Source organism: Mytilus edulis, chromosome 10 (genome assembly GCF_963676685.1).
Source record: "Mytilus edulis chromosome 10, xbMytEdul2.2, whole genome shotgun sequence".
In the NCBI taxonomy this organism is placed as follows: domain Eukaryota; kingdom Metazoa; phylum Mollusca; class Bivalvia; order Mytilida; family Mytilidae; genus Mytilus; species Mytilus edulis.
The window spans coordinates 40,046,624-40,062,611 of NC_092353.1; the positions used below are offsets into that span (position 1 = coordinate 40,046,624).

The 15,988-nt window shown below is 32.1% G+C and overlaps 1 protein-coding gene across 18 annotated transcripts in view; it reads left to right on the top strand.

Annotated features, from left to right (window-relative positions):
• LOC139491176 (uncharacterized) overlaps window positions 1–7,835 on the top strand; it is a 48,770-nt gene extending 40,935 nt beyond the window's left edge. For 10 of the 18 annotated variants that reach the window (XM_071278616.1, XM_071278614.1, XM_071278618.1 and 7 more), the window contains 3 exons: window positions 1,243–1,295; window positions 4,858–4,899; window positions 6,212–7,835. In XM_071278616.1, coding sequence (XP_071134717.1) covers window positions 6,615–7,676 — 1,062 coding nt within the window. In that variant the 5' untranslated portion in view covers window positions 1,243–1,295; window positions 4,858–4,899; window positions 6,212–6,614 and the 3' untranslated portion in view covers window positions 7,677–7,835. Of the gene's footprint in view, window positions 1–1,242; window positions 1,296–2,724; window positions 2,965–4,857; window positions 4,900–5,940; window positions 6,057–6,211 lie in introns of those variants that run through there. The other 8 variants (XM_071278625.1, XM_071278627.1, XM_071278629.1 and 5 more) reach the window with 5 other exon arrangements.
• Window positions 7,836–15,988: the final 8,153 nt, after the last annotated feature.

Below are 15,988 nucleotides of genomic sequence, written 5' to 3' on the forward strand. Positions count from 1 at the left end.
CTAAAAATTTGTAGTACTGGAAATCTACTTTTAATATTCAGTACTATTTTGTTACTCTTAAATTATTGTAATATTTAGGTATCTATATTTTACAGTACTTTATTTGTACTTGAAATTTATGTACTACAGATTTTTGGTTACTACCATTACATTTTCAGCATTTTGAAAAATTTTCTATTTCAAATCTCTTAAAGTTATGATTTTCAAACATGGAATATTGTATTATTTCTGTACCAAAATATTAAGTACAAATCAAGTACTGTAAAATAAAAGTACCTAAATAGTACAATAGTTTTAAAGTAAAGAAATAGTACTAAATATTAAAAGTAAATTTCCAGTACTGCATTTTTTTAGTACAGAAATAGTACCTACTATACAATCTTTAGCGAAATATAGATTCCACAACTGCAACAAGTGTATTACGATATTTCTGCACTCGAGACAGTTGAATTTTAATATTTAAAGCGCGATTAATTTAAAATTTAACTGTTGAGAGTGGAGAAATATCGTAATACACGAGTTACAGTGGTGGCATCTGTTTTTCTTATGATTTTTATCCTTCCTTTTCAAAGATTTGAGGAAAGTTGTGCCTTTTTTCATGAGGTCCCATTTAGAAAATTCAGAAGAAAACAAGAAAATTTAACATCACAATTAAATTTCAACCAATCATTTGCCGAGAACAGATTTTTCACTAGTGAGGAGAAATATTTTTCTCACACCGGTCAGGAAATGTGAAAATAACACAAAAATTAGAGAAAGACTAATATCTAATACTATTGATTCGCCCTTTTGTATTTTCGACCTCTGTCAATCTCTTGTTTGGCACCAAGATTAACACATGACAAAAAAGGACATCAAGAAACAATGACAACCACTATACGTTTTTAAACTATTTCGTTGATCGATTTCAATGATATATTGAAATGATTTTAATTATACATACAGATATCAGAAGAATCTTAATGGACTTTCACCTTTTGACCTATTGAGATAAGACTGAAACAACATCTCAGCTTATCATATTTTCTTTCAAAATATAACACTAAGATGCATTGTTTATACACACTTTAAACACTAGTTTCAAATAAAATAACAACTTAAAGCAATACATGAATCATCTAAATTAAAACTAATATATTTAAGTACTGTAGGCAGTACTTTTCTATTGAATTACACGTGAAGGTGGTTGTATTATATTGTTATGAAACATAATAGTTATCAATATATTAACATATGTTTTAGATTTCACAAGGACAGAATCTGATTCATCATTTAACAGTAATAAGTCTAATCTGGTATGTATATTTTTCTCTGTTTAATATATATAGTCGTTTGTGTTAAATCACAAAAAGTGTATGTGATATCGCGTTCCTTCCACGACAAGGAATTTTTATTTTCAAGACCTATGTATACGTGTCAGAAATTCACACGTAGTTTTTTCCTGTAAAAGTTTCGTTTGCAATGAAAATGTTCATCTCATATCCCGCTGCCAGAAGTGCAAATTCAATTACATCCTGTATTTATTTATGTCCTGTACACATTTGTCCGTATGAGTTTCAGGACTGTTTACTATTGCACGTGTTTAATGATGTGTTTCTTCTTCTTAAAATTTTGTGCCCCCTCCCCCTCCGTATTTTATTTCCCAAATTATTATACCTCTTTTAGTATAGCAAGATTGTCAATCAAAATATCAACATATAACGCTGGAATAATATGCAGTACAAATTACTGCTATTTTCTAATTCGAAAAGAAAGTTATTTGAAGAATTGACACACAACATTGCTTATAATTCTGTAAAAAAAAACTGTTCAAAATAGCGATATAACACAGCAAATGATTATAAGAACAACCCTCATTGGAGGACCAATATTTTAAAAAATTGCTTGATGCTGATATAGCAGTAAAATTACAAAGGAAAGGGATATCAACATAATATACAAATATAAGACCTGCAAGTTGGTTATTTCTTTTCGTTATATCGCGAAAGTCTATACATACATTGTAGCTTTATGAAATTATAATTCTTGTGTAAACCCACTCTATATCATAGAACGAAAGGACACACAGCACATCCACTTACATAAGAACCACAAGTCTACAGATGAATATATTAGTATAATGAAGCCTAGTACTTGCAAAAAATGTATCATACCTGAGTACTCCCGCTAGAAAGCATATATATGCAAAAAACAATATTGTCTCTTTGATTCTTTCTATATCCTATAATGTCTGGCTGCCATTTTACATATCTGTAAGTTATTTTTTTTATGCTGTTTCAGTGCTTACACCAAGAGGTCGTCAAATGCAATAAGATACCCTGCATGTATCATACTTTTCAATATTACTGGAAACCCCCTCCTAAATTATTGAAAACTTCTATTCTGCATTAACAAAACTATCTTAGTGTAAATTAGTTCACCCATTCGGGCTAACGCCCTCAAGGTGTATTCCATACTTGTAACTGCTCAATCTACATTAAGGGGGAGACTGTAATTGAAATAAAATAGTATAATACATAAATGTCAGTAACAATGGTGAACGATGCTAGTGAAATGATTAATATCGGACTCAATGTGTTACTTTTATTTTCAGTTAGTACAACAAAAAGATAAGGCAATTATTTTCAATCAAAAGTCAAAGTCATTTAATTGTTACGAAGTTGATTAATTTTTAACCACGCACACGCACTGGCGATGCAATATATATACTTATCCTTGTTTTAGAGAAAGAACAGGCATAAAAATCCATTTCATCATCATAATATACTAAGTCTCATAGTTTGCTCTTCTGAAAGAGGTTGGAAAAGATGTCAAAGGGGCAACCGAAATCTGCAACTATGGACGCCCCCGTCACCAATATATTATAGGCAGGAATACACTTTAAACATGATAATTTCGACATCTCCATTGATTCATAAAATATATAAATAGAACCCTAAACAATTACATCACATCCAGCAAGCAGTAAATAATTATGAATTAACATTAGATAAGAAACGAACATAGCTGGAATGTTTTTGTTTCTTCACACTGCTAATTGATATAAATCAAAATTTGTAAGCTTGATTAATTGTTAAGGTATATGAGACAATTATCCACCAGAGTTAAAACTTAGTTTAACATGTTTAAACAGATGTAGTTAGCATCAAGTATCTTAATTAATCATGCGTGTTCCGTTATTTGAATGTTAACGTATGAAACGGTACCAGTTTACTTAGTGCAATATTGTTTAACTAAATAAAATACATGTACCATAATATGTGAAAGAAGCAAAAGAACTCACAGTAAAAAATACTTCACAAATGGCTTATATATGATGAGTCGTTTGTATACACAAAACACGCGTCTGGCGCTAATACACAAAATTTCAATCATGGAATCTATGATAAGTTTATTATGAAGCTACAATGTACAAATGAGCTTCATTTGTTAATTGTACATATGTTACAGTACTTTGCCTAGACTAAAGCAGAATATACACATATCCTGGGACTAATTGATTGTTGGTTGCTTACTATACTAGTATAAAAGTCCCGGATGTATCCAAGGACGCGCTACAGCTTTATGGACTAGAAAAACATATAAAACACAGAGATGAAACATATGGTACCTTGCTCCGTCTGCCGTGAAATAATCTAAATTATAAAATTCTTTGATCTCCCACGAAATGCAGCTAAATGACGCATTGTACATTTATGATCGCAGAAAAAAAACAAATGTATTGCGTGGGTTTTCATTAGTCGAATGAGTTAAGGACTATACTGCCATTTGAGTGCAGTTTATTTTGTAATTAAACGTGGAATTCTAAGTAATAAATACGAAGTGGGCCTTGATCTCATCTGTGACTAAAACTGATTCATATTAAGCGATATTTTAATAATATATTTGATTTTTGTTCCATTTTTTGTCAATAATTTCTTTTTATATTGAAATAGAGAGAGAAAGGAAAAAATTTAGTAAGGGGTAAATGCAGAAACACTGCAAAACTAAATCGGCTTGTTTCAACCAATAGCATGGTTTTTGGTACTTTACCTTCGCCTCTGTTCCCTAAAAGGTCAGACATCAAGATGTCACAAACGGCTGTCTTTAATAAAAGACAGATGTACAAGTACTGTTTCTTCGGAAAACAACTCTTACATGTTATGAACCTCAACACTTAGATTTGTCACCATATCTGAACACATAATTGTGACTAGGAGCCTACCAGTCTGTGCTCCTCAATTCCGGGTACTTGTTGGAGAAGCAACACATACCAATTTTAAAGTCTTTGGTTTACTACATACAGACGGGGTTCAAACCAACAACCTCCCAAACTTGTGGCGAACACGCAAACACAAGACCACCGAAATTAGAAAATAAGATGTATACAGACTTAAAAAAAATTAAATGTAATGTTTCAGATAAGATATTCGTCCTGAAAATGCATGAAATATTTGCCACTGAACGTTAAGCAACCAACAATCAATCAATTAGATAAGATACAATTTTCCCATATTTGTTTGGTTGTTTTGAAAATAAGCTACACGTGATCATTTATCGCCTAATACGGTTTAATAACAATAGAACTTTAATGCTTACACTTCCATATTGTGTTCAGCTTTGCAAGAATGGTCCCATTAAACATAATCATAATAAATTCACGGTAATAATCAAGCTTTTAAGACAAATATTTCTAAATCGATTTTGTTAGCAGCTGTACCTACCTTATTACTCACTCAGCTGTGATATGATTATAAAATATGTAATGGTTTTATATGTAACAAGTTACAGGTAGACGTTTGTAATATGATTCAGTGAAAGTTGCTACTTATTTGTGATGGCTTACCCTTATATTCATTATCAATGATTATTTTTCAGGATATCAAGAACAGATCCATCTTTATACCATACCTTTCAAAGGTAAGCCATATACTCATCAAGAAATATAACTGAGGCGGACAAAGCAGACTTGAATGGCCCTAAAGTTGTGAAGTAGACATATCTAATCGAATAAGTTTAATTAATAAATTCTGAAAAGTTCTAAAATATTTAGGTGTTGGAACAGTGTCCTTGATGAATTTTGTTTCAAAATTGTATAAACATTTTCAAAATCGATATCATATACCTGCTTTACATAACAAGGTCGGTACAACGATTGATAGATAAACAGTTCCCGAGGGAACCATCCGTTCAGACGCAAGACTTGGTGTTCTTGGAACATATACTTAAATTATCTATACTTTCAAACATGATGGAACAAAAGGAGCTGTACGGTATACAAAAAGTAAGACAATAACCAAATGACACAAAAACAACAAATATATATAAGTTGGCATACGAGTCTAGATAGATAATGAATAGATAAAAGCTCTGCTCTTACTATCCACTAACCCAGAGGACAATAACACAAAGACACGACAAATGACTACCACTGATGACAAACGTAAAAATACAGCAAAAAAATGTTATTAGAACTGAAAGGTTTCATTGCTTGTTTATTTTGAAGAATCATAAATTATAAAAGAGAAGTAGTATACAATTGTATAAGGGAATGCTAAGTTTGTCCATGAATTCCATGGGAGTTTTATTTCTACAATGTAGTGCATTTAGCTGCTGGTATCTCCATCAAAGACCGATAGACTTACAACAACTTCATTTTTTCCTGGAGACTTCACTTAGACTTCTTTTGATAAAAAGCATCAGGGAATCTTATTTAAAGACAACTAATCTACTAATACTATTACTTGATGTTATCAAGCCATTATAACCTTACTCTTAGCACTTAAAACATTAAGATAATGATATTCTCTTGACACGTTTTGTGTAAATATTCTGCAAAAAGCACTTCAGAAAGTTTATATGAAGTATATCAAACTTTTCTTTATATAATGTATATAAATAAAAGGAGACGTGTTTACACTTTATCACATCAAACAATAAGATAGCTAGTACAAATTAAAACTTACATTCCGGATATCCTGGGTTGGACTGTTTTAATAATTAAATAAATTTGATTATAGATGAATTTATGTTAGATTTCGTCTAATTTACTAGCATGTTTGAAGGGTGGAACGTAGGTATGTATTATAAGACAATGGACGTACATGTATGTGCTCGATAAATGATTGAAAGATAAAAGAAAGATGTGGATTTTTAATACATATAAATATGTATATATATATTATATATTATATTGACAGCTGATTCTAAGATTGCATTGTTTTCTTTCCAGAAGATGCTAAACAATAGAATATAGGGAAGTGAAAAATTCACAGAGTGAAGAAAGACTGCACGGAAAAGATAAGCAGATTGCTTGACGTAATTTATTAAGTTTCCAGTTTCCTGTTTGCAGGAAAAGACAACTTGTAAACAACAAAGTTTTAAGAAAAGTGCAGTATCGATATTTTATATATTATATATTCACTCTAAGTTCAATGACTTTTCCACAATAACGATCCAATATCTTTTCATTATTCAGCGACTTTATATTGATTATTAGAGAAAAAAAAATGCGAGACATATATGACTGACCGTGCATCTCGGGATTTATCGTTAGTTAATATGTATTTCTACAGGAAAACAGTAATAATGACAATACGGTTTTAAACTAAAGTGGTTAAGGATTTTGCATAAAAATGTCGACCACCTCAAGTTTCACAGTATCAAACCCGATTGATATTACTAGTAACGGAAGCTCTCAAGAGGCTTCCTATTGTACTACCGAGGAAATTGTTTCGTTAAGGCGACATCATCGTGTTAAAGATGGAATTAAACGTTTGACAGAAAAGTATGATTCTATTGGGAACTTTATTCCAATGACTGGACGGCCGCCGAGTATAGCATCTCTGAAAAGTGCAAAAGAAGAAAGAGAAAGACTTGCTTCTTTTGGATCTAATGGATCTAATAGTATCAGTCAAAGCCCATCACGAACTTCATTTGCTGAAGGAATTAGTGAGCATGACTTGCTGCAAGTTGAAATGTTTTACCGGAGTCATAAGACTGATGTTCATGTATGTCCAAGTTTAGCTAATTTGTACTTTGGAAAAGTAGTTGGAAATAAAGACAAATGGAAATTCGCAATGACTGGAATACCTGTTCTGGTACTCGACACGGGAAAACACCAGCGTGACAGGAAATTACATGTTATTCTTGCCGAAAAAGGTACAGGGTTCGTGCTTTGGAAAGATAAAGTAGATCAACTTACAGCATATAAAGCTCCGCATGCCAATTTCCACACGTTGCACCTGTCAACAGATCATACTCGATTAGCAGGATTAAGTTTTGACGATAAAAAGGCGGCTGCAGAATTTGTCAAAAAATATTTGGAATACACATCTGATCCAGATGATGAACTACTAAAACTGAGTAAAGGAAAGAAAAAGAAAGTGAAAACTGAGAAACCTAAAAAATTCAAACCACCGAAGAAAACAGAAATTTCACAGCCATGTTGTTTTGTTCATGTGACTAAGCTCGAAAATTCGGCTATGGAGAACTTACAAAATAATAAAAGTGTCATATCTGGGCCAGTAGCATTCGAAAACTTACTGGATGTACACGATAAAAGAGAAAAAGACAGTTTAGAAGTTTCGAGTCTTCTTGGAAGTAAACTCACCATAAACAGTGATATTAGTTCTACCGTGTCTGAAGATCCAACCTCGATTTCAAGTTATCAGTCAGAAAAGGGAATTCCCGACTGAATACTATATTTCTTGGAATTTCTTGTTTGAATGGATTCTATGCAAAGTGCCAATGTTATTCGTTAAGTATATATGTGATTTCGTTTACAGTAGTTATAATTTGCAATTGTTTAATGTAACACAGTGCTTTTATTTTATATAAAATACCCCCCATTTTAACATATTTGACATAATTTGTTTCCGGCTTGCCTTATTTAACACTATTTTACATGGTGTGTTTAACTCTGATTTGTTACTATATTTTCACATACCCTTCCGGTTTTCATCTCGACCTGACTAGTTGTATGTGTGTCAATCTTTCGAATTTGGTCAGTCTGGTAAAAAGCCGAACATATATCTACTGGAATTACCCAATCTCATGTTTGACAGATATACGATAACAAGAAAACCAGAAATTTAAGTAAACATACATTTAAAAGTATAAGAAACCATCAATAACCCATAACTATTCTGCGTATTTTTTTTTAAATATTAGAAAAAGACTTTTCAAAGGAATTATCCTTTTTGTATTTTGAGATCTTGTAATTAAGTTTTTTTCCTGCTCCTAATGCATTTAGACATTTAAAACTTTCTTAACACTTGCTTTTTGTGTTTCTGGTATGAATGTTATCCTTAGGACAAACTATCAGTGTAGCAGTGTCGGAAGCTGAACTAGAAATGTTTAACTTTCAATTACATATTACATAGATATATGAAGATGTGGTATGAGTGCCAATGAGACAACTCTCCATCCAAATAACAATTTTATAAAAGAAAACCATTATAGGTCAATGTACGGCCTTCAACACGGAGCCTTGACTCACACCGAACAACAAGATATAAAGGGCCCCAACATTACTAGTGTAAAACCATTCAAACGTTTAACTCGTGTGCCAAGATTATCAAATGATATCCTTAAACTTTCAAGATTATCAATGGTGATATTGGAAATTTTCAGTGACTTATGAGTGAATTTCGTCGAAGCTCATATAATCACTTCCTTTACGTATCATTATAAACTATATGAATAATTTGATATTAGTCTGCTGTCAGATAATTAAGGATTGGCGAAAAGGGGGATTACATGTAGAATTGCTTGTACATATACACATGGAAAAGGTATTGCCACACTTCCACTGAAGACAATGTAAAATTACTTGATTGTAGGATTTTTATACTTTGGGTTTTGACTAATACTTTTAAACCGTTTATGTTTTAAAATTGAATTTGTAATATTAACTTTTATTTTAGGCAAATTTAAGACTGGAGAGACGCATCATAAGAGATGAACTGATAAAACTATTCAAGCTTTGTCTTGTCTTCTAAACCGACATTTTATATAAAAGTAATTTTTGCAGCAACTTAAACATCTGATACAAAAATGTGTGGTAAACTAGCCATTTCAAACAATTCTGAATGAGTTTAATGCATACAAATCTGTATTATTGCAAAACCAATGTTTTTAAAATGAGTCCTGCAAAATTTACATTTTTTTGTGAAACGCGCGAAAAACTATTTCTGTGCAGCTGTTATGTCCTATCTATTTAGCATTAATATTGGATGAAAAGTAAGTTAATACCATGAATTCAATTTTAAACCATTAACGAATTAAAACTACTTTTTACTAGTATTTAGTAAAACCCAAATTATACACATTCAACAATCATGTCATTTTACATTGTTTTCAATTGAAGTGTTTCAATACTTTTTTCCTGGTGTATAGATAAAACAAACGGCTATTGTTAATTTAACTACAAATAGAAATGCAGAAAAACATGGCCAGTGGCATTACAAATCGACATACAGACAACTATGTGTGTAAAGAAAGAAGACAGACATCAACCCAAAATACTTGACAGAATCTAACGGATGATCAACAAAAACACCACGATAGACGTTAACAAATGGTACTTGTGATGTTTTCTTTTCATTGTCCGCGTCGTGTTTACCTGACAGTTATATATATTGTAAATCGAATTTAACATTCAAAATTTGAGTTTTAGTGACTGGTTGATTTGAAGAACCTCTACATGAACAAATGTCATTAAACGAATGAAAAAACAGAGCACGGAAGAAGTTAAAACGATATCGTTTCAATCGAACAATAATCGTCAAAAGAGGGGCGAAAGATACCAGAGGGACATTCCAACCATTATGATACTTTACCGTTGCCCCCGACGGTATCATTAGCGCAGTTGGCAGCAAGTACTTTGGTACCGACATGATTTAACACAAACTGTTCTTAAAAAGTAAAGTAAAAAAAACGAACTCAAAATTCAAAACGGAATGACCGTAGGCAATGTCATAGTCAAAAGCTCAAACACATCAAACGAACAAAAACACCCGTCACATACCTGACTTGGTACAGGCATTTTCTTGTGTAGAAAATAGTCGATAAAACTTGGTTTTAAAGCTAGCTCAATTGTTAGTCTCTAAGTCTCTTAGTTTATGAATTATCCGGAAACGAAAGTTTCAACTCCTTCTGGCAAACTTTACCTTTGATGATTTTGCTATTATTTTTATGCCTTTATTGTCATATATTATGAAAGCTCTTTTAACTGTTTTTGGTTCTATGCATTTTCAGCTTTCAGATATTCAATAAACTCATCATAGATACAAGGATTGAAAGCGTAACTATAAACACAACTGTAAATAAAGACAACAGTGGTATACCGCTGTTCAAAATTCATAAATCGATAAAGAGAAAACACATCCGGGTTACAAACTAAATCCGGGGGAAACACGTCAACTATAAGAGGAAAACAACGAGACAACTAAACACTGAAGTACAACAAAATACAAACGACAATGCAATATACTTTGTTAATATGTTTTTATTTTTAACAGCACTTGGTCAATTACAGCTGCTGGAAATCCTACCACATCTTTTTTATATGTCATAAAACATCAACACAATATTCCAAAAGGAGGCCCTTTGATATATATTACTTTCCATATTTCTCAATTGCGCTGAAAAACAGTACCATACATTGTTTTTTATCTGAACTCATAAGGACCACTCTAAAAGTAGAATTTTAATGAAACTTAAATAAACTCTTTAATAATACATAATTCCGGCCGTTAGGTGACCCGTTTGAACTGTTTGACATTTGTCATTTCGGGGCATTTTATAGCGTGTTAAGCGCTATTGGTTTTGCACAATTTTGTGATAAAATATAATTTCTTTTATCGTATTATGATATTCTGAAATATTTGTCCACTGGAACAAATATTATTCACTTCACAAGTAGGTGTTAAAACATCTGTCCAACCCACTCATTTAAATGATTCAACATAATTATCTAGTTGCCGCCCATATTTGAAATGTTGAGCAAGATAAATACCTTGTGGTGACTGAGCTATAATGTATATATGATGAACTTACTTTGTCCTTTTCTAAGTTATGGTATCTGACTATGTAGAAAAAAGGTAAAATTTTAGCTCTTCAACTGTTTCGATTCTTAGACACCTGTGGATATGAAGTGTTTCTAAAAAAATAATGTGCAAAGCATATCAACAAAATAAAAAGAAATTTTATGTAAACAAAGGGACAAAAAAAAAATATTGAGTCGTAGAAAAACAGTCAATTTCATAATAAAAAAAGAAATTTGACAAACACACAACAATTCTACAAAACACTACACAGAAAACTAAACAAGGTGTTACCCGAACCCTACCAAAACAAGTGATGTCAATTATACTGATTACTGGTACCTATAATATAATTATGTCGTTCAAGTCTATGTGATAGAAAAACAAAAGATAAGGGAAAACTATCCATGAAACAAAATCAGTATATACACAACAAAAATAAAACGCACAAAAAGCAAAGGATTTCAAAGTCACAGTGAGGCTTTCAACATAGAGCAAACTAAATATCACCTCACTGCAAGTTTAAGACGACCTCTAGCATCGGCAAGTAAACAATTGAACGTAAGATACAGTTGCTGGTGTCGAAGTATTGTAAAAGATTGCAACACAATTGGAACTTAAGTGTGGTCATCAGTGACAGATATATTCGGTAATTGTCAAGCAAATCATGACGGCCTCCTTACAACTTTCAAGGTGAGTCCGCCAAACTTTACCATTGTATTAAGAACCCTTGATTGTATAGCTTCCTGGTACGAATAGATCTAAGAAAATGCTAATAGAAACGAACTCCTTGGACATTGTATCTTCTAGGAGATAAATACTCCACATGCTGTTTTTGTTGTAGTGTTGCTACATAGAAATCGAAAGTTTACAACTGGAAAGAAGAAGTCAGCTCTTTTGTTCCCAACCCAACCTTATTGCCACATTCTATATGTTTACTCCAAGATATGAAACACATCTATATTGTAATTTAACTGTAGTATACTTTATTTCAAATTCGATTGGATACATATATGCTTTCAACATACTAGTAGTCACAAAACAATGACGTACATAGTAGTGAGAGTACATAACTATATAGTGGAACATGAAGTTAAATGTAATGTAACGGCTATTAAAAAAGTTAATACATCTTGAGATTTAATGTTGTAACGAGTTGTTAATCAGTATTTTTAGCGTTTTGTTAAAAAAAAAACCAATCACTCACGATGGAACCGACCAAAAATAATGAAATAATGGAATAATGGAATAAATTTAAGACACGTAGGTAAATAAAAAGAGTCTATGATATGTGCCAATTAAACAGGATTATAACGATACATTTAGACTTTTTTTTTAACAATAAACAAGTATTCGAATTATATGCGAAGCTGTATAATCTCTCGAATACAGATATTTTTTAGACTTCTTTTACAGACATTATAGAAGGTTTAGTAGGTTATGTCTTAAAACATCAACACAATCTTCCAAAAGGGCCAAGCACTTTTATACATTTTACTTTCCAAATTTCTCGAGTGTGCATAGAGAATAGTATCATACATTTTTTGTAACTGTAACTCAAAGGGACGACGGAGCTGCTTATCGCAGAATTTTAATGAAACTTATACACTCGTAAATAGTTAAAGTTATTACCATATAGAATACGGCCGTTATAGCTGTCTCGTTTGAATTGTTTGACATTTGTCATTTCGGGGATTTTTATCGCTTGCTACGTACTGTAGGTTTTGCACAATAATGTGATGAAATAGAAATATTATTATCATATTAAGATGTTCTGAAATATTGTGTCGACTAGAACAAATATTATACACTTCAGAAATAGGTGTTTAAGCATCTGTGTAACCCACTAATAAAAAAAATTCAACACATTTAGTTGCCGCCCATATTCAAAATATTAAGCACAATAAATAGTTGTTGGATTAGTTTAAGAAACAAATAAAACTTTGTAGTGACTGAACTATAATGCAAGTATGAGGAATTTCATTTGTCTTTTTTTTCACTTATGATATTTCTTGCAAAAGACTTAATGCTTTCTTAAAATTCACACAAATGTATTATGTGTGTAATAAAGACTTACTTTCCAATTCTGAATGTGTACATACAAATTATAATATGCCAACTTTATTGAACATCATCTTAATTTATATAATATATTTAAAAGGATAGTTTGTAAGTGGTATAGAAGTCTCCTTTCTTGGGGTTTTATTTTTCATGTTTCATCGTCTGCTCCAACTTTTCAATCAGTTTCGAATGGTTTTCTAAATCGATTTTCCATTGCTGCCAAATTTGATACCTGCAATGAATTTTTACCAAGTTAATAAATCGGAGTGACTATCAATCTGTCCTCTGAAAACAGATAAATACATATATGTATAAAGAGAGGTAACTCTATTCTTAAATACAAATGTAGTAATGTGTTTTTCACATTTTTGCTGCCACAGTCTCATATCACGATCATGTTGGATGCTTACAACTGAAATTATTAATTTCACTAATCATCAAAACCCGGGTTAGCAAATTTAAATACACCAAACTAGTTTAAGGATGCACTTAGGTGAGTATCAATTAAGGATACAAATAAGCTAAAAATAATGATAGGTCATGGACCTCCTAAAATATGGCGGGAAAAGGCTGACTCGGACTTTTACCTTATATTTGCATGAGTATTGTTAGGTCTCAAAACAAAAGAAAGAAAATTAAGAATCTTCTAAAATTTTGGTAAATGCCCTTTCATGAGCTATTAAGTCTTATATGAAAAAATAAATGGGTGTTGTGGGGTAAAATATATAACATTGTATTGTATGGAAAAACACCAAGGAGTCCGAACATTTGACACAAATTCCAAAACCTCACCTAAGTACGTACATCCTTAAATTTCAAAACTAAAACTGTTCGTAACGGACATTGTCAGAAAAGATATATGCTTTGGTGATATTACTTTTATAGTAATACGTAAGCAATAATGCGGTTTGCTTTCATACTTCCGTAACACGATCATATCAGACTTCTTAAATTCTTCTATACTACAAAGCTAGCTATAAAACCAGGTTAACTCCACCATTTTCTACATAAAAAAATGGCAGTTCCAATTTTGTATCCATTCGTTTGGTGTCTTTGAGCTTTTGATTTCGCCATTTGATTATGGACTTTCCGTTTTGAATTTTCCTTGGAGTTCATTATTTTTGTGATTTTACTTTTTACTTACTATGACCCTTATGATAGCAATCTTAATTTCACAGGTCATCAAAATACTAAAAGAAGAGACGTCAACAAGTTTTAACACACGGTAAAAATCAAGAGTTTCAAGAAACAGATCGGGAACGTCAAAACTTGAAATTTTAAAATGACGATTTTAAATGCACGATAGGACAGATTTGATCAGGAACTGTTGTTCTTTCCTGACATTTACCAAAGAGGAAATCAATGAAAATCATAAGTCTGTTCTATGTTCTTTTGGAAATTTAACCGAAGATGATCATGAAGAACTGAATCTTCCATCCCCTAAATTACATAAGTGTCCTTACAAACAACAGTATATTGCTGGGACTTCCAAGTGCTTTACATAACTTCTTTTTAAATTATTAACATTTATTTTATCAGCAATTAAAGCCAGGCTTTAAAATTATTGTGAAACTGCCTATTCTAGAGATGGCGTGAATCAGATGTGGATACTAAAGAAATCCAAAGATCTTTTAGAGTACATACAATATAAGACGCTTTCATCTTGCAATAGTATTAAAACATTTGACTTTTCTACACTTTACACAAGTATTCCCAATTCCAGACTAAAAGACAAATTAAAATAAAATTGACGGTACTAATTTTCTTGCACCAGATGCGCATTTCGACAATACATGTCTCTTCAGTGATGCTCGTGGCCAAAATATTTGAAATCCAAAGCTTATATCAAAGATGAAGAGCTATAATCCAAAAGGTCCAAAAAGTATAGCCAAATTCGTGAAAGGAATCAGAGCTTTGCATGAGGGAGATTCATTCTTGAAAGAGTTGGTATTGCTTTGTTTCATAAAAAAGAATGGCCAACGTAGATACAAGTATCTTGTCTTAGGGAGGGATAAATCCTACTTTATGAATTATCAAACTGATTCAAACAAAATTTTTTCTGAAACTGACATTATCAAGATGCTTGATTTCTTGATTGACAACATTTGCTACGTTTGGAGGGCGTGTTTTTTAATAGACTGTCGGCTTCCAAGGGGAACCAGTTGTGTCCCTCTTCTTGCCGACTTATTTCTTTATTATTATGAGGCTGACTTCATACAGGAACTTCTTAGGATGACGAATATAAAGTAAGCAATATCCTTTAGCTTTACTTTCCGCTTTATAGTTGATGTTCTCTCACTAAATAATTCAAAATTTGGTGACTATGTTGAGCGCATCTATTCCATCGAACTAGATATAAAGAATAACAGATACAGTTAAGTCTGCCTCATATCTCGACTTACATCTAGAAATTGACAATGAGGGTCGGTTGAAAACAAAACTTTACGAAAAACGAGATGATTTCGTCTTCCCAATTGTGAACTTTCCATTTCTAAGTAGCAATATTCCAGCAGCGCCTGCACACGGAGTATATATATCCCAATTGATACGATATTCCCGCGCTTGTATTTCCTATCATGATTTCCATGATAGAGGGTTGCTGCTCATAAGAAAGCTATTAAACCAAGAGTTCCAAATGCTGAAGTTGAAATCATCCCTTCGTAAATTTTACGAACGCCATTACGAGTTGGTTGACCGTTATGGAATAAGCGTTTCACATATGATATCGGATACGTTACTTACGTCGTAACTACAATCTCTTCCCTTTTCACGAACGTGACCTACCGATTTAGACTATTTACCGGATTTTGTAATAACATGAGCAACATGACGGGTGTCACATGCGAAGCAGGGTCTACTTACCCTTCCAGAGTACCTGAGCTCACACCAGTTTTGGTGGG